The sequence below is a fragment of the Ixodes scapularis genome, unplaced genomic scaffold (assembly GCF_016920785.2).
Source record: "Ixodes scapularis isolate PalLabHiFi unplaced genomic scaffold, ASM1692078v2 PGA_scaffold8__174_contigs__length_109621045, whole genome shotgun sequence".
NCBI classification, from domain to species: Eukaryota; Metazoa; Arthropoda; class Arachnida; order Ixodida; family Ixodidae; genus Ixodes; species Ixodes scapularis.
Genome location: NW_024609883.1, coordinates 65,271,835 through 65,299,709, shown reverse-complemented (window position 1 = coordinate 65,299,709; position 27,875 = coordinate 65,271,835). Strand labels below are relative to the sequence as shown.

Here is a 27,875-nt window from a genome sequence, read left to right as displayed (position 1 = left end):
CGAGGGGGAGGCACGAATTGTCAACATTCTGCATCCATTGCAGTGCTCCCTACCTCCACAGATGCAGGAGTGCTTGCTGAAGGAGGACTGGCTCGCAGTCAATGTGCCACACCTGTTGCAGCGGAATCGGAAGAAGTCCCTCGGGATGCAGTTGTGTCGAAAGGGGTTGCCCTTTGTTGCAAACGCCGCAAAACAGTGCGGGCACGCTTGGCGAGGCTCGCACGACTCCTGGATTTCCGGGGGCTTCGGGCTCCTGGTCTTCCGGAGGTCATCGTTGGACTCTGAACACAAACGAGGCCAATTTCAGTCCATGAGTCAGTGTAGTCTTAATAAATAACCTGGCTCGATTTCTGTCGTTGAGAAAAGAATATGGTTCGCTTTGCTTCAAAAACATGGGGTGGGCTATCTTTGAGGGTGCCACAGAAAAACTTTTTAAAAAATGAATGATAAACATCCTGGCGCTGGCTACAAACCACGTGACGCGGGAACTGATACCACAGACCGTGGACACCGCAAATTTGTGTTTCATGATGCAATAAAATTGTCCAACAAACTCAAATTGGGCCCCTAAGTACAGCAGAAAACGCAACAGGTGCGACGACTTGGGGCGGCGATTCATCGCGCTTGCACCGCTGTGCGTCTTCCAAGTCCCTTTAAAGTCCGCCAACAAGGAGATGCTGGCGAAGGGAAAAGGAAGGCTAGGTGGTGCAAGCTACTGCCCATTATAAAGTTCAGCCGTTAGCATCTAACCATCCATCCAGCTTTTAGTCACCCTAAATCCGCGATACTTCGCAGGACAGGCGCCCTCCAAAGCACCGCACGCACACTCAACACCACCTTGAATCATCAAAGCCCGTGCAGCCGAATTTTGACGTCATCACGACGAGATCGAGTGCAGACACAGATTTGGCATCTCTGCTGCGTCGACATATGGCTGAACTTCGTGTCCAATCAACTCGTCGGATTCGGGTCCAATTGCAGAGTTGGTGCCATCCGACTGCGATGACGTTCCATGGAGGGAGAGGAGGAGGTTCGCAGGCCTCGATTATTCTAGTTGGTGTTGACACACATCCTTCACCCTTACTGTTGCACGGCGAACCGCTGATAGTGGGTGCTTCCGTGTTTACTCGCCGTGCAATGAATTTCTTGGGCAAGAGACGTTTTGTTTGTGCTCTGTGCCTCGCTGTACGTGTCAACCCTAAACGCCGTTTTTGAAGACAACTCCCACGGCCTTTCCTTGGCAAAACGCGATACGGTTTCTCATTCCTCCCAACATTTTAGTCCCCTTCCTGAACTGCTATTCGGCACGCGATATCAGCCTAATGAACAGGGACGAGCGAGTACGAGTGCATCCGGTGCCAAAGCTTTCAGTTTTGATCACTTGCCCCATGCTTTTTCTTTCCCCTCACCTCCTCCCAGAGTTTGGTCTACCATGTGCAAATAAAGTCACTAGATCCTGGGAAAGCAGCGCAAAGCTTCCTATGTGGTCGCCATTTTGGTTAATGGAATGAGCAGTTTCTCCTCGACCTCTACATTCTTGGTGAGCCGATCCAATTTCCTTGTGGTAGGTTGATTTATAACAACATGTTTTGAATAGCGAGCTTTTGTTATCCACACGCCTGCATGGGCACACATCTTCGCACCGCAACCACAGGCGGCGTTGGTGCTTGGTGGCACTCGAAAATAATTTTCCTGTCTTGAAATATGCAAGAACAACACGATTGTAACAGATGTGTGGGAATAAGCATGATTGATAAGTTGATTGCATGCACAGTACCAAAGACGCTTGTACCCTGGCGAGGAACGCTCTCAGTAGGATGTTGCTCCGTAGCAATCTTGGTATGACTGGTTGAGAACGACCCTTTCGAAGCTTTGAATGGACAAAAATGGCGATTGCTATGGCAATTGAGACCGACTATCCAATCACTTTAAATCACTTTACGAGGTTTGATACTCTGTATGTTTCTGGATTCGTCTAGCAGGCAAGAAAGGCAATGGCACTACTTTCCCAGGATCCAGCGACTTTAGGTGGAGATTGTTCGAAGCCCCACCTTCTTCTCTATCCTTCGTTCACTCCCCTCCCCTCCTCCTCCTCCTCCTCCTCCTCCTCCTCCTCCTCCTCCCTCCCCCCCTCCCTCTCCCCCCCCCCCCCCCCCCCCCCCCCCCCCCCGTCTCAGTTCGGGGAGGGAGGAAGCCACCAGGAAGGTCTTCTGCCGCGCAGATATTCGTTCCTCGGTCTTCAAAAATTGACAGGGGTTTGTAAACACGCTGCCCGCAGGTCGTGCTACGAGGCGTCTCATCAAATATGGAGATTCCACCGGCAAAACAGCGAGTGTCAACGAAGCAGTGAGCATGAGGTAAGTGCAAAATGCCCCTAAGTTGATTTATTTTTCTTCACCCGGAACATTTACATTTATTATTACTCCACACAGAACCTCGGTCCCTGGGGCGTAAGCTAGCGGCCACTTAATCTGAAACGAGTTCGCGGCATTAGCTTTAGAGCACAGACAACTTCAAAAGTTCATTGAATCAAACAAAGGTGTTGAAATACCTACCGAGAGAGGGTTCGGCAAGTGGCTCTCGCAGGGGAATACCTTCGACCGAGATTATATTAATAAGGCCGTTGGAGCGTTCCCATTCGGACGTACTCCCAACATTTGACTGCTCCCACCAAATGAATCCGCGGACCGCGGCTGCCATTTTTAGCCCGAGGATTGTTGTTTATGTTTGCGATGTTTCCCTGGGCATATCTAGAGCACTATATAGCTCCTACGGAGCAGAGTTGGCAGAGTAGCGCAATCCTTTGAACCCCGTGTTTTGCCGACAACATGGCCGACAGAGTGGCTCGGCGCGAGTCACGTGGTACTCAGGGTTCCAGAAGGCGGCCCGCCCTATGGGAGAATACATGGAGATCGACATAACACGGCTGATTAAAAAACTAACGGCGAGTTCACATTTTTCAAAACTAGCCTGTCGTGAAGTTAGTAAAGCGCTAAACACTTTATCAAAGTTTTAATAATATCGGATGCGTGTGTAAATTTTGAGAAGGCAATTTCCAAGGCAATGGCGTTTGAAGCAGACGATTTTTGCTCGCAGCGGAGATGGGCTTTTCGGGTTGGCCGGAGCGGGTCACGTGAATGGTGTGACGTCGCCGTGTCGTCTGCTGCATGATGCCGCTCAGGCAATTTTTAAAAAAAAGTTACGTCCTTGTATGGCACAAAACTTATCGCATATTATTCTAAAACGTTTCATTATTATGTCAAAAATGATTTCCATTCCGCACATCCCCACAAAACTGAAGAAACAACGATTTTCTTACGTTCTCCATGCATTTCTGACCGCAGTTGGAACCTCCGGGCGTTCGCCGCTTGTCGCCGAGAGACGGCGTTCTAGATTGCGCTACTCTGCTCCGAAGGAGTGCTCTAGGCATATCTTCCCCGCGACCAGTGTTGCCAGATGGAGAAAAAAAAAGTCAGCAGATTGATCCCCAAAAAGTCAGTAGATTTGCACAAAAATCAGTAGATTCCACGAAATATGTGTTTTGCCATGTTTTGCTATCTCCATTAATACACACTTCAAAGAAATAGTATAGAGTAACAAATAACATGGTAATAAACACAAATAAAAATGAAAGAAAAAACAAGACCAGTTCTCAAGTAACTTTATATGAAGGACAAATTAAAATGACACCATAAATGTTTTTGTTTTAGTCATTGTTGACTGTTTCGAGGATTATTCTTTAGAATCGAGACTGAGGCACTTTTGGGATCACAGATGAAGGCGACAGTGCGACGTTCACCTGTCGCTATTATTGAAACAAAACCGAAACAAGACGCTCCGGCAAGTGCGCGCGAACACGTCCAATGGAAGTCCTCTGCATGCTGCCATCTTTCCTCACTGGGCTGTGGAAGGTTTTTGAAGCAACGCTGTTGGTCCGGAGCACTGTTGAGGCTACGCGTTGTCTGCTACGGGCTTATTTCTTTTTCGCCTGACCCAAAGTTTGCGTTCAAACGTGGCGAAACTTCATTCGTTAGCTTTTTAAGCCACCGAGGAATAGGATTATATCATTTTCTTGCCACAGCCTGCCAAATAAAAAAAAATAACTGAAATTTGGATGTCGATCCCATGCATTCCGCCGAACGAATGAATTAAAATTGCGGCTCTCTTCGCTCAACTTGAAACTATCCGAGAGTTCAGGCGCATGCGCAAACACCTCTCGCTCTGCGCCGCGGGCTGATCGGCTCACTCGGGAGAGGGACGTTACGGCGAGATCATAGACTAGCCAAACTCTCTCCATATAGACCGTTTTACTGAAAGAGGGCGAGAGAGAAAAGGGGAAAGGGCTACCGCCGCTTTCCTCCTTTCTGATTGTGTAGAAAGAGTGAAATTCCCGGATGAGAGGCTTCGCCGGTGTTGGGTGTCTGCTGTGCTTCAACTTCGTTCGCGCTTTCTTTCCTGTTTTGAACTCGCAAACTTAATTGGAGCCACGGGCTTTGATGGCAACAGTCCCCCGGTCATCGGGACACCATTGCTGGGTCATAGGGTGCAGGAATAAAAACAGAAAGCATAGAATACTGTCCGAGGACATATGTAGCTTGCAAGGAACCCGGCAAGGCGAGAGCGGCTGCAATGTCTTTGAGCTCCATCGCTTTCCACTTGACCCCTGTCTCCGGCGGCAGTGGATTGCGTCCGTAAATCGAAAAGGCGTTTCCTCAACGCCATCCTCTCGACTTCACTCGGAACATTTCGTGAATGGAGCGCGCACCGAACGCTGTACCGCCGATGAACATGGGGTACGCTCGCAATGTGCGTGCGAGTTTTCTCATAATAACTGCTGTTTCAGTTTGTAAAATTTCGTAACTGAATTTATCTTAATAGTGATAATTTGCAGTGCTGACTGACTCGATTTTATCATCTACAACACTTAGTTGAAGGCTCATTTCCGTCGCCGGGTGAGGCTGGAAATTGTTGAAAACGTAGTTCTATTATTTGTTTTTTAATCGCGATCTCCTGTGCGATACCAGAGAGCCGGCAAAAGCGCTCCTTGAAGTGCCGCTGGTGGGTTGTTTCCGTTGACTAAGGCGCTTTGAGGCGCTTGATAGTCGCTGCAGTAACGTCTCGTGTGTTGCGATCTGCGTCTTCGAGCCCAGTGTGCACGTTTCTTTGTTTGAGTCATGGCATCCGCCAGTGTGGCCACGGGGGGAACAGCGGCAGCGAACGTGCCAGCGATTGAAATTGGAGGTGAGTACTCAAAATAATGCATCAAATAGTAAAATAATTCGTGGCTGCTTCTAGGCTTTCTGCGGTTCGATAAAAGTACACCTAGAGCGTCTTCGTCGTTCATTCACAAGGAGATATAAGAACAGAGACACGAAGATAAAAACAGCACAGCAAGACGAGATGTAGCAGCTCCGGGCGTTTACAAAGTTAATTGAGGTTTCCTTTTCGTGTATCGCTTGTTGATTACAACTAAAAGCGGCTACGTTGAAATAGGCCCATTGCAAGCAAAAATGTATAAATGGTTCATCATTTCCAGTCATGCGGAAAGCAATGGAGCTTAAAAATATTTCAGCCGTACTTGCCTTGCCGGATTCCATGCAAGCTACATAGGTCCTCGGACAGGATTCGACGCTTTCTGTCGTTATTCGTGCACCCTATCACCCAGCAATGGTGTCCCGATGACCGGGGGACTGTCGCCATCGAAGACCATGGCTCTAATTAAGTTTGGGCGTTTAAAACGTAGAAGAAAGCGCGAACGAAGTTGGGGCACTGCAGACGCCCAGCACCGGCCAAGCCTCTCATCCGGGACTTTCACACTTTCTACACAATCAGAAAGGGGGAAAGCTCCGGTAGCCCTTTCCCCTTTTCTCTCTCGCTCTCAAAATGGCGCTACCCACGATAAAACGGTCTATATGGCTCTGGCCCGGATGTCACCATCGAACCTGCCGAACCTGCTCTGGGTGAATAGATAGATGAATATACGACTACGTCACTCGAATAGGACGGGCTTCTGGGCCATCTTGCCAGTGCTTCGTTCTTAATTCTGGGACATTATGAGTTTCCTTTGATGGGCTGCACTGGGAACTGAAGGGGCCATATAATAAATTTTTAATATGTTTACTAAAAAAAAAGTCAGTACATTTTCTTGTTTTTCAGTGAATCAGTAGACCCGGAACGAAATCAGTAGATCTACTGATAAATCAGTAAATCAGTAGACCTGGCAATACTGCTCGCGACCCTAGAGGAGAGACATAAAAAAAGGCACGAGGTTTGGACGGTGTCTTTCGCCTCCTAACGGGTGCATTGGCGTTTTTTTATGTTTTTCCCGGAGCAAGTTCGCAAAATTCACAAAACGGACCGCGCCAAGGTGGCGTAAGTTACCTGTAAGCAAAATCCCCAAAACAATTTTCTAGAGCTTGTGATAAACTTCCTGTCACACATATCTTGAAATTAAAAAAATTATAATTACATAAGTTTGTGCATGGCCTCCGAGATCCCGAAGCGCGCGCGCGAAGGCTTCTCCGGCCGTCCCATTCGTCTCGCTCCCCAGCAGAAGAGTGTAATTGCGCTAACTCCGTCGCTCGCCGCGAGGCGGCGCTCCCAACCCAGTCATGAACAGCATGGCGCGAGGCTGAAGAGTTCAAGAAAAAGTCTTCTTACGTCGAGTTACTGCAACTTATACTTACAAATTTTTGTGTATTGTGGTAGAACGGTGAACAGCTGCTCTGGGGACGCAGATAGAAAATTTGTTGTGCTTATTTAATTACTGTATTTAATTTGAGATATTCATCTGGACATGTGCGGCTAGCGCTAGAAGCTCGCCTTTTGGTATATTTGATTGCAATCTGTAGGGACCGGGCCGGGTACGGGCCTTGTATTCACATCTACAAGGGGGGCCAAAGCAAGCCAAACCGACCATTACTTTCTTCTTTTTTTTTTTTTTTTTTAACGGCTTGTTCTTTGGAATTATCTTCGGAGGTTGGGAGAGGAACCACAGTGAGGTTAAACAGACGCTGAAGAATGTGTGTGTGGGTATATGTTTTTGTATGGTTCGGTGTGTGCAGCGAATGCTCTTCCAGAGGACTAGCGGCACGGCGTTTCTTTTTGTCCCCGGCGGCGCCGCCATCATACAAGCGCTTCTCACCGCAAACACGCACATACACGCGCCTAAACAACGTGTGCACCCTCGCCGGCGTAAACCATCTGTACGCACGAGTGCTTGCATCCCCAATAGGGGTGAAGAGGTTTCCCGGAGGGGTACTTTTCCTGAACAATTTCTCGCAGACCACCGCAAGCGACGACGACATTGCAATTCTTATTTTTTTTTTATTTTTTTTTTTTTTACGGTTGTGCGCAGCGAAAGTGGCTAATTTAGAACTTTGCCCGTCTTTTGTCCAAACCCGTCGCGATGTGTCCCTTCCTTTCCAACTGTGACACGTGGTTTTGTTTACTTCTACTTGTCATTTTTGTTTTTTTCCGTTCTTTCCGCGCGTGTTTGGTCGCAGAACAGGAAGATCGGGTGATTTTTCTTAACAAGCTGCCTACGCCTGCAGATTAGTCGAATAATAATATCAGCAAAAATAAAATGCTTACAGTATTTACTGTAAGCATCGTAATCAACGTATATACATGTAGCAGTTGCAAGCGAGCTGCCATGCCGCGCAATTTGTGAGCTATTCATACTGGGCTAAAATAAAGCGCAGCGTGCCCGTGAAAGTTAGCTTCGGGTTGGGCTGCGACGGCTGTCGGAAATGGATAGCGGATAAACCAGAGTTCTTTGTCCTGAGATCCCATTGTTTGTTTGCGTATCAATTAAGTTATATCACAAAGTGCATTACGGTATACGGTGGTCTGCGCTACATATGCCAAAAACTAGATGTTTACAAGATCACGCCCCACCTTTTCAATGAGTACCTACAATTATCACGAGGTTTATAAAAAAAAATGGCGAAATCATTGCGAGGTGAACGTTGTACCTCACCGCCAGAGGTTTTTCCCCAAACCCGGGGTCACGCTGCTTGTACATGATACAAAAGACAGTCTGCGAACAGATTCACGGTCGAGTCACCACGAGATCTGAGCTTCGAATGCCGCAAGGCAGTTCAATTAGAGAGTTGGCACGCAGCGTTTGAACCACGGATATCGTGGTGACTGATATCTGCAGACTCTCTTTTGTATAATGTATAAGCAGTGTGACCTCGGCTTAAAGGTACTTCTAGTAGAAGCAAACACCGCAATACGACCCGCAAAAATTGCGTAATATTAAAAATATTAAAACAAGGACAACACGGAGCTCATATATCGTATAAAACCTCGTGAGGCTCATAAAGCTATGCCAAACAACGTGCGAAGGTAAAAAAATATATATATTGCAGCATGAATATTTTTATTTAGGGAAGTACTAATTTTTTTATATACGGAGCTTTTCTTTTTTTAGTTTTATACGTGCTACAGATTGCAATCAAATATATCAAAAGGCGCGCTTGTAGCGCTAGCCGCAACATGTCCAGATGAATATCTGAAATTAAATAATTAAATAAGCATCACAAATTTTCTATCTACGTCCCCGGAGCAGCTATTCATCGTTCTACCACAATACACAAACATTTTTAATTATAAGTTGCAGTAACTCGACGTAACAAGACTTTTTCTTGAACTCTTCAGCCTCGCGCCATGCTGTCGATGACTGGGTTGGGAGCGCCTCCCCGCGGAGACACGCCGCCTCCTTCTCTTTTTTCAATTACGCCCTCTCCGCACGAATGGGACGGCCGGAGAAGCGTTCACGCGCTTCGGGATCTCGGAGGCCATGGTTTGTGCTGGGTGGTGTAAAATAGCAGCGTAGATGGCGCAAGTAACCGCCCGATTCGGAATATGCCAAGTTATTTTTTTGTTTTTGTACGTTCGACGTTTCGCCAGTTTCGCGTTTGGTTTCGCCGTTTCCGTCACTGGGCGAGTGGGTTTACGTTTTCTGTGCGTTGCCTTGTCAGCCCTTCGACGTCGGATGGCCGAGTGCGTCGGTGTCCCGTAACTAAATCGAGTTATTTTGGAAGTCGCAGGCGGGTGGGTTCAGAATGCATTCAGCAATCCGCATGCAAGAGTCTTCCTCGTACCCCGTAATTCAATGGGACCCCCTTCTGTTCTTGAAAGCGCCTGAAGAGGACAACGCAGAAAGTGCGGACTGCGCTACTTTGTCTCAACAAGGTAGTGAAGGTAGGGCGCGTTTGTCTTATTGAAAACGCATTGTTAATGGCAAGCAGTGCTGTCGGCCGAACGTGCGACTTCATCTTTCATTTGCACGACAGCGCGTGCGCATCAAACGCTCTATTAATTGGGCCCGCGCCAACAACTTTGGCAGTGTTTTATCGCAAACGACGTTCTAACGATGCAAAAACTCCGTTCTGCCGAACCGTCAAAGCTGAAAAAAAAAACACACACACATTAACGTAGCAGCTTGGGCGAGTCGGTTGCACATGATAACACTCAGCGCGGTTTGTTTGAATTTTGCTTTATTTTTCGTGTGTAAGGTGTGAGTGTTATTTGCTATAGTGCGCTGTGGTGTGTGTTATCACACACACACACACACACAGAAAGATCGGGCAGTTAATAACCGGTAAAACCTGCGTGCAAGAAAGTTTAGTTGTCGCCGAATCCAACGTCGAAGTGGCGTTTGAAGTCTTCAAACACGTGTTCTTCCCGATTTGAGTTTGCCGCACAAGCCTGAGCGTGTTCCTTTTGCCACTTGACACCGCCCGACATCTAAAGCTGCCGCGCTACTCCCGTGACGCCATCGGCTGCGGTCGTGTTGCCATCGGCGTACCGGTGAAGGAAAAATCACAAAGGCTGTGTACTAAATAAATCCGAGTTACTGCGGCGGGTCATGTTTCGTGACAACACAGATTAAAATGCGCTGCCCTGGATTAAGATCGAGCAAATTTTGGAACACGGCCAGAGTTATCATAATTTACGCTAGAGGTTCAACTGGCGCTAGTGTGCTGCTGCAAATTGAAGCAGACAGCAACCAGTGGGAAATTGACTTCGGGTAATGCATTTCTAGGAGAAAAAGCGAGTCCATTTTCTCTCCGCGCTCGATTATAAGAGCAAATATCACGAATAATTTGTACCTACTAGGCACATTGGAACATTTCTCAATCACGCAGACAATATAATAAATCAGTTACGGCATTTTTATTTAAAATTTGTGTCATGAAAAACGGTGCTAAAACCGCTTTGTACATGTATTTATGTGCAGTATCAGACACTGTTAGTGTGAACACGGCGTCAGCGCTTTCCAGTATGGGGGATACACGTGCCAAACGAATAAAGGACATGTGGAGAACCAAGACAGACAGCAAGAACTATGCAGTAAAACTGGATAAGCAACTCCTTGTGCATGCAGACGATCAAATTTAATTGAAAGCCACATAATATAGTCCGATTTGCAGTAAATAAGTACTGCTTTATTCTTTCTGCTCACGAATATATGTGAAGATGCTCGTTCTGGGTTCAAATCACCACCCGCAGGCTTCAAATCTTTGCAAATGGGGAGAAGCCAGAGAGCAAGTGCCCAATAAAAAACTGCCTGACATAGGAAGTAATAAAAAGACACACCTATCGTAGGCCACATACTTTATTTTTTTACATTTTCTGAATTGATAGTAAACATGCACGACGGAGTCATTTTCATATAGTGAGAGAACGGGCATATTAGCAATATATAAGCACCACCAGAATGCCAGCGAACCTTGAACACACACTACATTCCTTTCGATCATTATTTTGCTTAGAATTGTCGCTCGTTTTTACATACCTGCCATGGAACAGAGATTTGAGCCTGAAATATAGGGAAGTCTAACGTAGTTCAGTGGTAAAGAAAAATAGTGTAACTAAAGCAATCACGCATTCACAATATTAATAAAGGCACATACTATCCGGTACAACCGAAATAACCCAAGTTATTCATGTTATTTTCCAGCGAAGAAACAAAATTCCCGCACGTTTTCCCATAGGAATGCACAGGAGCACTGCAAATGTAGACTGTCTGCTTCAATTTGCGTCCCGGAAGTCGCACAGACACTAGCACCAGTTGAACCTCTAGCGTACATTATAATAACTATGGGAAAAATATTGCGGTGTAAAAACGCAATTTGTTGTTGTTGTTGACATGCACGTGGTTTTAATCTAGAATTAAAGTTGTGAACAAGAATGTGGCTAGAAAACTGATTTTATATTAGAAAGATTATCGAACATGCAATAAATATGTGCTTTAGTTTAAGCCACAAACTTTCAGTGGTGTGGTTATCACTGCAAGAGATAGATGTTTTCAAGAAAAAAATAATTCCCATGAAATGACAATATTCAGAGAGGGGACACAACAAAACGAATCAGTAAGAGTCGCATAGGTATAATTAACTTATCGGTTCAATGAATTCTTACAGAAAGCTACTAAGAGACAATTATTTAGAAATAGCACCTATACTCAGTTACAGGTCAAGAGTTCAGGGAAAACTCCTCCCACCTCTTTCCACGTTAGCAAAGCGAATGCTGGAGATGAGGCGACCTCCTCTCCAGCATTTGCTCTGCTAAAGTAGAAATAGATCGGAAAAGTTTCCCCTGAACTGTTAACCTGTCACTTTTTTTTTACAGTCTCGAATGCTTCGGGGGCATTTGATATAGCTAAAAAATTATTAATTGTGAGAAAAAAAATTTATTTTGCGAAACAGTAGATTAAAAGTTTGTCCCCCCTCCCAAACTTGGTCTTTAAACCCCACTAAATAAAACACTGATAAAAAAATCAAACGTAAAGGTGATGTGTCATCTGCATGTGGTAGAAGGTCCTGTGGCGAGTGCACACCAAAATAGGTGCGTGGTTGGCCGGTTGGCTGACGCGAGTGCTCGTGATTGCCGTGATCGACGAGAAGGGAAGAGAGAAAGTTAAATGACACTTCTTGTATGAAGTTGTCACAAAAAGGCAAAGAGTGCATCATTTTGCCATCTGTGTCATAGATTCGGCCACAAATCTGAAATCGGGCTTTCTGAGAATATATTTTTTTTCCAAATAGCAGCTCACAAGCTTAAAATGTTTCGGGCTGTCCTTTGGTATCATAGCCATTTACAGGAAAAAAAAAAAAAAAAATTATATAGATGCTTGGTTTGTCAGTGGCTTTTACAGCGGTAGCTGTTAGCACCCCTTCCGGACAAAAAATGCTCTTGTACAAATGAAAAACCCCATTCTACAGCAGAGGCACTGCTCTCCCTCTCCCCGTCATTTCTCACACGGCAAGGCTCTCCCTCGCTCCCCCTTCCTCCCCGTAGGCCGCCGCTGTTCCTAAGAAAACCCGTGTGATCATGGGGAAAGAGCGCTCGCAGCCTCCTCATTGTTCCTGCTGTATTCACATACCCTCCCACAACGCTCTCCCATCCTCCTTCCCCCCCCTCCTCCTCCAACAGCCACAGTTGTGAAATACCTATGTGGCCACGCTGTGTGGACACGCTCCCTCGCCTCCCCACTGCTGCCACCCATGATCCGTTCTCGTGTCTCTCCGCGCTTCAACAGAACAGTTTACGTACATACTTTTGCTTCTACCACGGGCATTGTACGGGCACGCCCTTTCTGAAAGAGTGTTTCAGCCCCAAAAAGATGCTTTCTCTGTGTCCTTCAACACATCCAACATTTCGCACAATCGTTCCACCAAAGCATACATCTTTCACATTTCTTTGAAAACGAAGAACCCATCGCCAACATTGCAGCACACTGGCTGAAGGCAAAACTCCTTCAACATGCTTTTCCACGACTCAGCAGCTGCCGCTGTCAGTCGCAGCACACTTTGCGTGGTCGTTTGCAATCTTCTAAGCTCGTTCCTATTAAAAAAATGTAATGCATACAGAACCAACATTTTTTTTTTTTTTATTTTATTGTCTTTTAGAGAAACTTGGAAAGTACATCTTAATCTTTAGCATAAAAATATTTAAAATATATAACAATAGTTAATTAAAAAAATAAAAGCGCGAGGAAGTTAGGCAATCATGCCCTTGGAAAGAATCACTGACAGTCTTTGTGTCTCATAGCTCTAATTGTATTAAATGAAGTGATTAGGGTCAGAATGCACTTGCAAAAATTGCACATAAAGGGCTTGTCACCTACCTTCAAATGGAAGCTTGAAACTTCCACGCAGTTGAGCTTGGGTAACAATAAAGACGGATATTTGATTCCGCACCACATTCTTAACCTTCAATTGCACCACCCAGCTCACATCTGCATGACCAGCAAAAGCTGCGCACGAGTTATTTGTTACTCCTGAATTGCATTCATACATTGTATTCACATATTGCAGAGCGGGAGTTCTGCATGTTCACATTAATGGTGCGGCATTAAGAGGATGCAAACAAACATGGCAGACAAATGAAGGGTGCTAAAGTGGCTGCAGAAGCATAGCTTATAGTTTGAAGATAAAAGAAAGAGGAATTAAAAATGGTGGTGGGTAACAGTGAAGTCGTCGTTAAGCGATTCTTTGCGGGCCCCGCGAGTGACTCCGGCTCCTTTTGTACCTTCCCTTTTTCTGCAGCGTCTCAACATTTTTTTTTTTGGACACTTCAGGAGCTCATACGCACAAGGAAATACACCAAAAACCAGGCAAGTGTGCAGAAGACAAATTTGCCATTATTCAGTGGCAAGCACATGCGGCCAACTGAATAGATGTAGCCGCTTATTTTGTAACGTCAATACATATAAATTCAGTACTCCGAACCTGGCTAATATGCTTTTTATGATCTTTTTTTCTTAGTTAGTCCAGAATTTAAAAAAATGGAGAAGCTTGCATTAGGAGCTTTTTTTAGCCCTGGGACCTATTTAGTGGCATTGGGGGGGGCACTAGAAAGGAGGTAAAATGGGTGCATTAGTTTGTTAATTGGCCAAAAAGTTATAATTTACTTTCTATTTTCCTTTTGGGTGGCATAGTGCATTCATATAATTTTTGCTTGTCCTCAGTATGTCGTAATCGTGCTTTAAAACATTGACTTAAAAATTGAGCAGTCCTGACCTGTGTGAATCCACTGGACATTTTTTCAGACCCTAATGCACCCTTATGTATCTTACACCTTACGTGGAGAGACTATTGCCAATGCGTGCTTGGAGAGGGACACCTCATTTATTTTATACCCTCGGAAGCCCTCTAACAGATGAGGCCTGATGCAACGTTGCCGCAACTGCGGCCATCTAGTGGGTGCCGCAGGCGACTCGTATGCTCAGCTGTCCTTAACATGTGCAGTTTATTAGGTGGCACTGGGAAGCAGTTGGCAAAATCCCGTAGTGTGTAGTGTGCTCGTTTCACAGTCGGAGGACTTGAGATCGACACCCGACAAAATCGCGGTGTGTTTTGGGGATCTTTTTCAAGCATTAGGCACGACCACGGATGCTTTACAACAGCTGCATCAGTTCGAGTGGGGGGAAAAGTGCATAACAGCAATTGCCGTAAAAATTCGTAGCTGGTGCCACGGGGTGAGTAAGGCAGTGTTGGGTAAAGTACATTTTAAAAGTACTTGAAGTAAAGTACAAAGTTAATGAGAGGTTACATACTTCAAGTGAAGTAGCAGTAAGTACACCGGGTGCAATGTACTTGAAGTAAAGTGCTATAAATACAATGTGCTTTCAAAGTACTTTCTAATAGCGAGCTTGTTTCACTGCACTCATACCGATGCGTGCCCTCTGGCAGAGAGGAGTGGCTTCATTTCGGCCGGCACTCCACAAGTGGCTGCATGCACTCGGATCTCCGAGAGCTCCGCAGGATTTCTGAGATGGGCTTTCATGCCGGTTGGTCACAGGTGATCGACACTCTATATCTGGGGTGCACAACTGAAAAATGACGCGGGCCAAAAGAATGTTTATTGGGAACTGAGCGGGTTTTCAATATCTAGCTGGCAGACAGGTTTTCGATATCTGGCAGACAGATTTTCAATATCTGGCATCATTGCACTGGTTGCCTTCTTGAGCACATCTCGCAGCGTCATGTCCGCGGGCCGCATGCTGTACACCCCCTGCTCTATGTGTTTGGTCAGGAAAGAGGCAAAATGTAATTTAAAACATTATAGTTTAACTTTCGCATTCAATCTTAGTTCAGACATGGTCACAAACATCTCTGCCACAGCGGACAACCTTGGTTAAGCATTCCCAAAGGCGTGGTGCACTTGCGAAGTACAAATAGTTGGGTGCCATCCACTGTATGTTAATACCAATCCCAATGTTTTGCAACGGACTCAGTACAAGCGTCGTCTGCATCTTAGTAGGACTCTCATTCAAAGGTGTCTGCGACCTGCATGCACGTCACTCAGAAATGTAGCCCGAGTTTATAAGCAGAACGTGGGGATTAATTTATTAACATACAGCGGATGGCAGGTTTGTGGTGTGTTGGCAACACTGTGCCCAGTGCAGGGGTGGACGCCCGTCCTGCAAAATACCGCAGATTGTGTTGCCGGTGCCATTTCTGGGCTTGTTCCAGAAAAGTAAAAAGAGCAACAAAAAAATGCACAATCTGAGATAGTGCTGCCTGTCAGCTGCCAAATTTGTCAGATTTCAGTGGCATGGTGGTTCCCAATGCTTTGAAGCATTGGGAACACCACACACAAAAGACAACCTCGATGGAGAGTGCACAGACACGCACAGCACTGTTGGTGCACTCCTTTCTTTTGTTGTCTCTTGCGTGCCCCAGCTATTCTCGTGATTTGAAAGCGTGCTTCACTAACTATACACGGCATCAACCATTTTCTGTCACATTGTCGATGCTAGACTAGCTTCCTCAGTCCTCCAACTCCGTTAAAGCTAGTTGCGTGAACTCATGCGAATAAGGCATAAGACGAAGCCACACACTCTCGCAGCAGTGCGGAGATTGCCTCGAGAATCTAGTACAAATTAGTTAACACCGAGTATGGCCCAAGGTTCAGTCTTAACACATAATATTCTACTTCCCAACTTTCTAGGTACCTAGGTACGAGGAGCGTTTAAGACTGCACCGACTCATGGACCAACATGCTCTCATTTACGTTCAGAGTGCAGCGACGACGCCCAGAAACCCAGGAGTCCGGAGCCTGCAAAACGTCTGGAGTCTGGCAACCTTCGCCACAAGTGCCCGCACTGTCTGACGGCGTTTGCGACCAAGGGGGCCCTCCGTCGACACGGCTGCGTCCTCAGGGACCTCTTCCGATTTCGCTGCGAGTCATGCGGGACGTCCTTTGCAAGCGAGGCCACCTACATCGGGCACTCCTGCAGTCGCACAGGTAGAGAGCACCGTGGTTGAGTGTTGAAGCTCCTCCGTAAGCGAACAATATTGAAATTGCCTGACTCCAAATGCTGACAGTGCTAACATTCAGGGACCAGGGAGTCCTTCATTTGTCCCTCCTCCAGCTCAAGCTCTGGCCTTCAATGATGTCTCAATGCATCTCGGCACGTCTTCGACGTGCCTTGAGAACCTTGAGCGTGCGCACAGAATCAATGCAGGGTGAAGGGTAACAAGCACGTGCTGGAGGCTAGGTATTCGAAAGGGATGCTCTGCCATCCTCATTTTGTTGGTTACGGTTGAGTCACTAAATGTGGTATGCTTATAGGGCCACTGACACCCCCAAATCGATATTTTAACGTGAAGCCTTCTTTGGCTTGCCATGGGCCTCGCCATGGCAAGGCGAGGCCATGGGCCTCGCTAGATTTAGTGAAGCCCAAAAATCAACCGCGAAACTCAACGCCGATTGGGTGGTGGAAGGGTCACGTGATCAACGTCGATTGGATTCTGTTGAGTTTAGTAGGAGGTCTTGGAAAACTGCCAAGCTTTAACCCCTTAAAGTGATGCTGAACCAAAATTTGGAGCTCACAAAACAAGGCTGGAGCGGTGGGCGGGACGCTGCGAAAACCCCAAAACATTGCTCATATAGCAATATCTCTAACAGATGCCATATTTTTGGAAAAGAGGTGCACGATTGAACATGGCCGACGAGACTTAACGTCGCGATTCTTGTTCCCTCTCCTCTTTGCTTCGTCCCCTCAAGCAGGTAAATTGAAGCGAGGAGGAGAGAAGCGAGGCCGCTTCCCCTTATTCTGAACTGTTTTAGGAGAATCGTGACGTCATATTCGTCACGCGATCGCTCCCTTCTTTTCCAAAAATACGGCCGTCCGTTTGAGATATTGATGTACGAGTGATGTTTTGGAGTTCGTAGCGTCCCATATAACGCTTCTGCGGCCTTACTTTGCAAAATCCAGATTTCGGTTCAGCATCTCTTTAAGTGCCAGTTTTTCTTAAAGGGTAACTGCAAAGAAAAAAAAGTTTTTTTTAAACAGTCTAATTGGGACAAGCATGTCACAAAACAAATGTTCCGCGAAAAAAATTATTTTTTTTATCAATATTTACGCCACAGGACGTAATTTAGTAGAGTCAGAACCTCTCCACATTTGAAACTCCCGCTCTTTCGACCCCCGCGGAAGGGGAGTACGCCCCGCCCCTCACTCTCCGGCGCAGCGTCTCGACTTCCGGCAAGATCTGGCAACTACGCCAGGCCAGCCAGGCCGCGGTATTGTTTTGGTTGGACGCGGTTTGCGAGCACATGTAGCGAAGACGTGACCGGAGAAGTGCCCCTGTGATGTTCCCGGAAGACGGAAAGTATCGTTCGTAATCGTCGTGCGCGCTTTGAAAGCGAAGGAAGTCACAGAATCCACGAGTGCGCAACCACAAGCCAAGGTTCACGACAGCGCTCCGTTGGTTTCGGCGATCTCGTTCTGTTTGGTGCAACACGGCGATGCGACAGAGCTGAAACGTTCGTGGTGTGTGTAATGCGGTGCTAACACGGAGCGCAAATTGGTTGTTGTGGGGTTGACGTTCAACCAGTTAAGTCCCGTCGTCGTCAGCTGATCCAGTCAAACTGGCCCGGAAGGACGCTGGGAGCGTTTTTAGAAGTAAATCTGCCTCGTTCTGTTTCAAAATGTGGAAGTTTCCCGACGCATACCGTGAGTAAAAAGCTGTGGTCGTTTTCAACAAAATTACGTCGTTTTAATTGAACAACGGACTCCGAATTGTTGTCCTAAATCTGCCGTTTTTATGCTTCGTGTTGGACTGCGTTTGCTCAGCGACGTGTTGCATCGTGAGGTGTGAATAAATTTGTGCACGATTTCGTACCTGCCTACAGATGCATGAACTGAGACCATTTTTACGTAGTGGACGTAGTGCTTTTTCATTTTCTGTTTAGTCGCGGACGTTAGGTGCACACGGGGCGAATCTCGACGGCCTCCAGAGCGATATGACGAGAACGTAACTAGACACGTTGGTCGCTACGCGAACGCCCGATTGCCTCCAGCCAAATAGCATTCCTTTCGGGGCGACATGGCTGCTGGAAGGCTCACTGTCGGGATCACGCATCTGACATCTCCGAAAAGTCAGCATTTGCACGCGCAAACAAGCAAAAAAGAAAAAAAAGCACGCTAAGCAAGCAAAGAGGAAAACGAAAGAGCCGCGCTATGAAAGCCAAAACGCCGCGTCGCTTCCTATCACTAACACCTGCGACAGCTGCTAAACACACACTACTTCACTTCAAGAAGTCTCACTCAAGCACCTGGGTCAGCACGAAACGACGAAACACTGATCACTTCGGCGAAACGATTAGTCGAGGTAGGCGAGACAGGCGGGAGCAGAGACTTCGGCGGCCATGAAAGAATCGCGAAGCTTTTGTTTGTATGAATCCAAACGGAAGTGCCCGTCTTGTAAACCTTTTGTAAAGAATAATAACTCTCATCACATGGGTTGTTCTTTAAACGTAAAAATATGCCGCTCAAAACGAAATTGCAACATATAACAAAGGTTTAACAACCAAGCTCTAAGCTGTCAATCAAACTCTTAGCCAATGAGTACCTTTTGCAACGAGGTAGAGGGCTTAGAGCGATAAACCAGGGTTCCGGTCTGCACTCGAAAGTGACCCCCATAAGGCGGCTGCCATTGTACGCAAAGTTGACCACTCGTCACATGACCGAACCAAATGCGTGACGTCACAGGAAAGATGGCAGCGCCCATGCAGCGGCTGGCCCCAGCTGGGCCGGAGCTTGTCGGGTGCTTTGTTGGTTCTCGTTCGTCTCGGCGAGTCGATTTCAGACGCAGAAGCCGTCATATGAGGCCGGTCAACAGCGACTTCAGAGTTCAGCGTGATGTCTGACGTAGGTACAAGGTGAAAATACGGAGGAACGGTGTGCATTTTGCTGGTGACCGAGCGCAATATTGCCACGGAAGAGACAATCTGCCCTACGTTGCTCGCACCTCGGATTGATTCGGATACCGCTAGAATAAAATTTAAGGCGACGTTTCTGTGCTCTCGTTGACCATCGGAACCTTCGAGATCTGCAGTAAAGCGTGTGCAATACATTTGGATACACAGTTTAGCGACGGAGATTGCATGAGTCGTGCTTGGCAGTGTGCAATCGTGATGTCGCTTTGTTTAAATGCCTGAAGGCTCACTTTGGTTGTGCGGTGCACCGGAGAGATGCCTTGCCGCTTGTAGTTCCCGTGCTGTGCTAAATGATACTGTGCTGCTTCCCAAATTGTTCCGGCGTAGACGTGCACTTTCACGGAGGACAGGTGTGCGGCGCGCCGAAGAGCTGCCCTCAAACTGGTAGTTCCTGTGCCATGCTTTAGGTGATGCTGTGCTGCCTACTAAATTGTTCTGGCATAGACTTGCACCTTCACGGAGCATAGGTGTTGCAGTTGGTATTGATTCCGCTGGTCTGTCGCACGTTTCGTCGACACCAAAGTTTCATCAACACTCGTTACGCGAATTGCAAGCTGTATGGACATTTCATTGCGCGTGTTACCTACCCAGTCCACCCATTCACGCCGCTTTGCGACGGCGGTCTGCAGCGGCTCGTTACCAGAAAAGTTGTCTCACATCTATTTCAGTTCAGCTCGTCCACGGCAGTCGCCAGACCCCGAAGGAGAGGATTTGTTCGAACAGAATGCCACTAAAGCAGTGCAGCTTCTTTAGTGGTCAGGATAGACTCTTTTCTGTCTGTTTTGTTATATTGCCGCAGATGCTTGCTCCAGTCCTATTTTCTATCAATATTTACTATTCTGGAAAGTTCCAGGCCATGCTCAGCTGTCATTGTATGTTCTGGTGGAGGTGCTGCGCACTTTACCCATAGCCCTTCACTGTGTGTACCCTGGCGGCTCCTCAGCCGAGTTGCCCGATAACAAGACACAGGTGGCACATTATCCCGAGTCTTAAACCCCTGGCGAGCCGTGAACCAAGTCCTATCTTGAGCCTGGCAGAAATACCGCAAGACGAGCGGGTACCACAAGGACGTGACTCGGAAATACACCACGAAGAACTTGAAATCCAAGCCGGTCGCTGCTACCAGCAAGAACCGCCGGAATTAGGTCTTTTGCCAGCAAAAACCGAAGCTGACTAAGCCAACAATGACAAACCTGTAGCAGCAAACTACGTCCGCTCCCACCATCGTTTGCATGCCCGTCGCACCTCGCACTCTGATGCCCTTTCACGCAAGGTGCATAAGACGTCGAGGGCTGGATTGAATAATATGACCGTGTCGCCCGCCACAGTGGGTGGATGGACAACCAGCTCCTGCAGAACCTATACTTCTCGTGGAAGAAACTGCGAGGCACTGGTTTGAGAACCACGAATCCTCCTTAACGTCGTGGGAAGTTTGCAAGATCGAGCTGAAGTGCATGTTCATCAGCCAACATTGACGAGAGAGAGCCGAATTCCTGATTCTGTCCAGGGCACGGCCCCAACGAGAGCGTCACCACCTTCGTGGAGGATGTTTTGCTTCTGATCGAGCACCCACGCCAACCCTGATGCTACAGAAGACAAGAAGCTAAGAATCCCATGTTCCTCATGTGAGGGACAACACCTTCAGCAGCCTTGTCTCCAACCCCATACAACAGTCGAAGGGTTCATATCAATGAAGCTTCCAGCATTGAATGTACACTGCAGGTCCGAGCATGTCACTATCAACAACTCCCCAGCGTCGCGACACTCGAGTCGTCCAGGCATCCGTGACATCATTCACAACGGTGTCCGGGAGGAGATAAGGAAGCTAGTTCCTGCCATCAGTTGCCCGGCTTTTATTTTGATCGCCGAGATTGTTTCAGAAGTTCGACAGGCATTTCAACTGGAGACTTCTTCGAGCGAAGCGGCATCTGACGAAACGAGGGTGACTTATGCAACAAAGTCACAACGACCATCACCGGCGACCTGTTACTATTCAATGCCGATTCAACAAGACACCCCATCGCCGAAGCATTCCCAACATCGGGAAGAACCAGTGTAGGTCCGCGCTGAACAGAGTACACCGACGAAAACGGAGGTACTGCGAATGGCCGACCGAAAACCACTCTGCTACCACTGCATGAGGCCGACCATGTCTACTGGAGGTGCCCGTACCAATGAATTGGCCTGCAAGGGTTCGTGCCGAACGACCCTCGACCACGTCTCGACGAGCGTCCGGGGAAGATCGGGGATTATCTTCGGCGGTCTTTGTCCCTGGTGCCGACATGACCCCGAAGCTTGTGATCTACTTCATCTGGACGGGAGGTAAGCACGACAAAGCAGGTGAGCGGCAATGCAAGGAAAGTTGATCTGGTGTCGGTTGTCGTCCAAGGACAATACCTAATAATTTGCTGACACTAATTATCTGTGTCCATGCCACGAAGCACACAATTTCCAACTTTGAGGGAGAATACCGCTCAGTGACCTTAAGAAATAAAATGGTTGGTTGCTCTCAAAAGTGGACTGCAAGCATCACGAGACTTCACTTTGCCCCACAAGACTTGCACAAGTTGTAGTGGTTGTGGGATGCAGAATAAGTCTCCATTACGAAATGGAAGTGAAATGGCTTGGATAGCAAACAAACATTGTTGCCAGCTATCAAGTCAACGGTACAGCAAAAGGCACAGCCACATAACCAATACATGCCCGAGCTTGCTGCATTGGTGCAGAAAACTACCAGGAAAATTTTGCGGATTAGAAGCCAGCCCTGCAGCTTCAGTGCGCCAAATGTCAGTGGGCGCACACGACGTATGATTACAAGACGGCATCAGTCGGTCAAAGTTGCTACTCGACCAAACTGAACACCGACGTGCCAGGAGCGTCATCCCACAACAAGGTCCACAGGTATTACGACTGAACGCCTGACAGGAGACTGTCGGAGAAAGAACTCGTTCTGGAACCATTAACTAAGAATCAATAATTATGTAATCCTGTGGAAATAAACATATTTGATACACTAACCAGATCAACCTATTTCCACTTGCCTTGAGAGTTTATACACCAAAAATTGTGTTCACCACACGCGCAGGTCCTTTTGAGGACACTCGCATCTCTGACTCTTCAATATTAATTAATGGGACATACCAGACTGGCAGACTTGTTGCATTGGGCTGCACTCATTCCACTTCTCCTCAACACACCTCTGAGCATATACTTTAATCATATGTGTTGATGCATTGTTATATAGCAGGACACTTCCTATACATATGACACAATAGACCCTTTGCGGAACCCCATCAAGCAACAGAACTGTTACCATTTTTTTTTGGCGTAAAGCACACAAATGGGCCCCAGTTCACGTCGAATGCTAATGCAGCATTCGAGTCCAATATAGGCGCTGAGCCGAGTTCACAGTGATGGCGGGCGTAACATTCTTGTCGAACAAATGACCAAAGTATGAAAGCCTGGGGTAATTAGAGTAGTAGCTACTGTAATTCGTTTCATTACAATTTGGCAAACAGCAAAGGCTACAGTCTCGGTGAGCCAATATGCACGTTGGAGAGAGGCACATGACAACATGCCATTCAGAGTGCTCGTCTGCACAGATTTGTCACACACCTTCGCTCTGTCTCTCTGATTGGCTCGAGGGGGCTGTGGCGGTTGCCCTTTTCCAGGTTACAATGATACGAAGTATAGACGCTTTACAGCAGCTGTGCATGGGCGCCGCCATAACCGCCCTTCAGTTTTTATTTTCGCTTATATTTTTCACTCTGCTCCATCATTACCACAGGAGGACAGGTTACTGGCATTTTAGATATGACGGTGTCTTTCCCCAGCATTTGCCTTTGTGGAGGCTTGCCAAAGCCCGCTTCAGTGGTTGGATATCTCGGTAAGACAGTAGAAGGTCGGCAATGGCGTCTGTAATCTGGCGCGTGTGTAAAGCGTCTATAGGCAACCCACACTTTTCAAAAAAGGCTATTGAAGAGACCGAAATGAATGGTCAACATTTTTCAACAAGACTGCTCTTCAGGCAAGGGATGAACACAAATATGAATAATTTTATCCAGGTAATTAGAACAAGTAAATAATTTACCGACTAATACAATGCAATCTTGATGAAAAAAAGTATTGCTGCAATAAATCCTACGAAAGAGAAAAAAGGTGCAGTTAATCTATGCATACACCAAAAAAGTTGTTCTTATTGCAAGTCAAATAGCTTTGAAGCAGGTGCCTGCAACGACTTATTCATCCCCACACTCAATAAAACGTCATTCTCGTAGCTGAAAATAAGTGTGCACTTCGCACTCACCAAAAAAGGAAGAAAAGCGATCGAATGTAGAATCGTCGATTAGCACAAAGGGTTAAAGATCGCAGGAGCTTCCTCGCTAAAAGTTGCTATGGTTATTCGGTGACGCAGGCCTGAAAAAACTTCTCCTAGGCCCTAACGCGACGTATACCCTTCGCGTCGATTCTCAGACATTCCAACGTTCAAACAAAGCTAAGAGAATGCGAAAATTTTATGCTAAAACCACTCAAAGTTCTATCGATCCTCGAACAGATCCCGAATCCGAGCACCGGTACGGCGATACGGCTGATGCTGTCTCACAGGTGTTAATATCCAGATGATCCAGAGCGATCTTGCGCAGAAAAGGTATAAAGTCTCATTCCTTCATATTTTCACATCATACCTGCGTCAGCGAGCACGAAAAAGCCCGAAATCGTCGGAAAGCCGCTGCACATCACGGCTGCCGCCGCACCGAACAAACTCGCATCCGCCAGCTCTGGGCACTGCCATCTTACCTGTGACGTCGCGGCTCTTGTTAGGTCACGTGACGAGTGGTCACATTTGCGTAAAACATGGCGGCAACCGGGGGGGTGCCACTTCAGAACTTCCGGTTTATCACTCTAAGCCCCTCTACCTCGTTGACCTTTTGGGATTGACGTCACATAATCACAACTTCGTGGCGCGCGATTTAAAACGGACGAAATAGCCGCAAACTAAAATGAGTCTCACGCAATAAATATTGCTGTAAAAAATGTTTTTTCTCGCGGAAAAATTGTTTTTTGACATGCTTGTCCCAATTAGGCTATTTAAAAAAAAAACTTTTTTTTCTTTGCAGTTACCCTTTAAAGTGTCCTAAAATGTCATACTTTTTTTATTCGGGACTTTTATTCCTCTAGTATCGCAGGTAGGCTTTCACCAAGTTTATTTTGCATAAATCTGTATATTTCTGTGTGCATTGAACCTTGTTACAGTCGTGCGCATGCGCAAAGCATCTTGTAAATTGAAGATAACACACATCCAGCATGTTATCTTTTTCTACAAAAATTAATTAAAATAATTGATACATTTTTTTTCATAAAAAAAAAAAAAATTGCAGCTTGTCCTAACAACGTTTGAAGACCTTTAGCCCACTTGGATGCATGAATGGATTAAGAATGGTGCTGCAGTTCGAGCGGCAACGTCTGCCACCTAGCATTCAGAAGCTCGACTAGGCTAGGCTTGGCTTGTCTAAAGGGCACGACACCCTCACAGTTTTCATAATGCCTCAGAATGCTCACTGGAGGTGCCGGCATTTCCAGAAAGGTCCCTTGCAGCATTTTTCAATTAACAAGTTGCAAAATAAAAAGTCTAAAATAAATGAAAACATCCTAGCTAGTCTGAAAAATTCATGTAATATGACAATAATTGTGAGTAAAGCATATGGTGCTATTAAAGTCACGACTTATGACAATCGCAAAAATACCAGATTCACCGCCAATCCTTCCAAACCAACTGCCTAAAAATAAAAAAACAAAAAAAAAATTATAAACTTGCACAGTTTTTCTTGATTTTTTATCGAATTTGACGCTTTGGTGAGAGCCTTTTTTAAAAATTTTTAAGGACATTTATTATTTTTATTTTTACGCACCTTTGTTTTGCTACTTTAAACTTTTCCAATTCCAAGGAGCGCTTACCCGCTTACACACCTGCTCACTTGCAGCATGTTTTGTTGGCGTTGAAAAACTGGTGAAACAGTAATGAGTTTTAGTATTGCGTATCTGAGTGTATGCAAGTACAGAGTGTTTGCATTAACGTTGCATGTTCCACACTGCCCAAAATTGAGGTCTCGGATTGGCGCATGGCGACGGCGTGCAAGCGCCGCGTGGAGCGCGCAACTCATATAAACGCACGGCGCTTGAGTTTGGTATTGTATGCAATACTAAAGCTCTCTAGTAAGGTACAATCCCATACCAGCTGCAGCACTACATTGATACAGTGAAAAGTGTTGTTTGCAATCAGAAATGACTTTTCGCAAGCCACGATCGCGACCGGTCCTGCTGTGTCTGCTAAGCAAGAGAACCGGGGGACCCTTTAGTGAAGCGCTTCCTGTTTCCGCCGTGAGAGGGCGAGCAACAAGCTGGAGGAGCGGATATTTCTTCTTCCTCCCCAGTCCAGTTTCGACTTCGGTTTCGAGCAGTGGCGTTTTTTACTTTATTAAAAATATATGTGATCCTGTAGCAAAAATTACACCATAATAAGTCACCTGGCAAGATACAAAAAAAAATGTTTTGGGGGTGTTGGTGTCTTCTTAAGGTATACTTTGCCAAATTCTTGAACTTCCCAGCATATATCTCTGAACTCGTAATAGCTACTCAAAGGACCGCGAACAAAGGCGGTGCCAGAACCAAGAGTAAAATTTTCCACCGTTTTCCAGTGGCGCGACGTCACTGGCAGGCACGAGCACACATTCCTGAAAATGGAGTACCTCGCGTATTGTTTTCGTGCTACTAAGCGAGTGCTGAATTGGACTTCCACTGCATTTATTTGTCGCCTAGCTATACTTGAAATCATTTGAGAGCGAATTCTACTGCCCAAATCGTGAACCTGTGCATGTCGATGGTGCCACATTTTCAGTGTTGCCATTAGAGACCATCTGTTAAAAACTGAGTCAAAATAAAAAATTTAAGACCTTCGCAAAAAAAAAAAAAAATTATTTTGGCATAGCATTTAGGTTACTAGTTCAGCGGCATTTCTTAGTATGTCAAGACAATTTAGCGACAAGTCAACGACCATGATATGATATGAAATAGCAGAGCGATCCTCTAAAGGTAATATGCCAAAGCCGTAATTTTTTAGGTTGTTTTTTATTGCCATAGAGGAAACGGACAGTTAGAAGTAATGGAAGAGCGACCAAACATGTCTTTTCTTGCCTTTTCAGTCCACAAGAAGAGATTGGTGTCGAAAACGATCAAAGACCCCGACCAGCGTCTTCACAAGTGTCGCCGATGCTCGAAGTCCTTTGGAACCAAGAGCTGGCTGAAACGTCACTCCTGCATTCATAAAGACACTTCTCACGTGCGGCGCAAGAAGCGGGACATCGTCCCCGCCAGCCAAGGTGTTGAGCCCGCTTGCCAAGATGTTGCACCTTCTGGCCAGGACATCGTCTGCGCTAGTGAAAGTGTCACTCTCGCTAGCCAGGATGTCATCATCGAAAAGCGTCCCGGCGTCGACACCAAAGAACGGCGGTACGCTTGCGACAGGTGCACCGAGGCATACTCCGAGGAGACGGAGCTCGCCACCCATATGCGTGGACATGCCAGCAGCGACCGTTACCGGTGCAAAGATTGCGCCAAGACGTATGCCCGCAGGTTTCAGCTACAAACCCACATGTTGACTCACTCCGGCGAGAAACCCTTCAAGTGTCGGCTCTGTCCGAAAGGATTCATTCGGAAAGCGTCATTGATATTGCACAGTAAAGTGCATGTCGAGGATAAGTACAAGTGCGACCTCTGCCCGGAGAGCTTCCACCTCGAGATCTCGCTGAATAAGCACAAACGCATGCACGCCCCCCCGAAGCGCTTTCCGTGCAACTGCTGCCCCGAAACGTTTGCGAGTGCGGCGGAGCTGAAGGTGCATGCGCGGATTCATGCTCCGGAGTATCGCTGCACGGAGTGTGGGAAGTCGTTCGATCGAAAGGGACTGCTCGCGATCCACATGGTGACTCACACGGGCGAGAGGCCGCACAGTTGCAACATCTGCCCCAAGAGGTTCACACAGAAGGTGGCCCTAACTGTCCACCTCCGCTCTCACACCAATGACAGGAAGTACAAGTGCGAGGTCTGCGACATGAGGTTCCTGCGGAAGCAGGTCCTCGAGCGCCACATGGCGGTGCACACCGGAGAACGGAAGTATGCGTGCGAGCACTGCCCCATGCGGTTTGCGCAGAAGGCGGCACTCTCGATCCACGAGCGAACTCACAGCGGCGAGCGGCCCCACGCGTGCACCACCTGCAAAAAGAGGTTTGCAACCAGGGTGAACCTGGAGCGCCACGTCGCAACGCACACCGGCGAGCGGCCCTTCGAGTGCTGGTTGTGCCCCGCAGCGTTTGCCACCAACTCGACGCTTCAGGATCACGTGCAGACGCACGAGCGGACGCGCGAGTACAAGTGTGCCGTGTGCGAGCTCGTCATGTATAGCAGGAGGGGTTTCAGTGGCCACATGAAGAGGCACGTACACAAGGTCGAGTCAACTAAAAAGTAGTAGTGGACGCGCTGTCTTATTACACTCTCCTTTATGTTTCCCGCTTTGCCAAAGGTTGTTAGCATGGGCAAACTTGATTACTGCATGAAATAAATGTGCTCGATACAAA

The 27,875-nt window shown here is 46.9% G+C and overlaps 1 protein-coding gene across 2 annotated transcripts; it reads left to right on the top strand.

The window, feature by feature from the left end:
- The first annotated feature begins 49 nt into the window (after nt 1-49).
- LOC8043029 (zinc finger protein 569) lies at nt 50-27,875 on the top strand. Of its 2 annotated transcripts, XM_040222899.3 has the most exons (5): nt 50-314; nt 2,279-2,357; nt 13,563-13,630; nt 16,039-16,266; nt 26,445-27,875. In XM_040222899.3, the coding sequence occupies exons 1-5, from the start codon at nt 62-64 to the stop codon at nt 27,764-27,766; spliced, it is 1,950 nt and encodes a 649-aa protein (XP_040078833.2). In that variant the 5' UTR covers nt 50-61; the 3' UTR covers nt 27,767-27,875. The 2 variants fall into 2 exon arrangements, with proteins under 2 accessions (XP_040078833.2, XP_029835699.2); XM_029979839.3 differs by lacking the exons at nt 50-314; nt 2,279-2,357; nt 13,563-13,630 and adding an exon at nt 8,771-9,210.

Coding starts and splice junctions, on each gene's coding strand:
- LOC8043029 (XM_040222899.3), top strand. CDS start 62: ATGCAGGAGTGCTTGCTGAAGGAGGACTGGCTCGCAGTCAATGTGCCA. Junction 315..2,278: donor AGGCCAATTTCAGTCCATGA/GTCAGTGTAGTC, acceptor CGCTGCCCGCAG/GTCGTGCTACGAGGCGTCTC. Junction 2,358..13,562: donor AACGAAGCAGTGAGCATGAG/GTAAGTGCAAAA, acceptor CTTTTTCTGCAG/CGTCTCAACATTTTTTTTTT.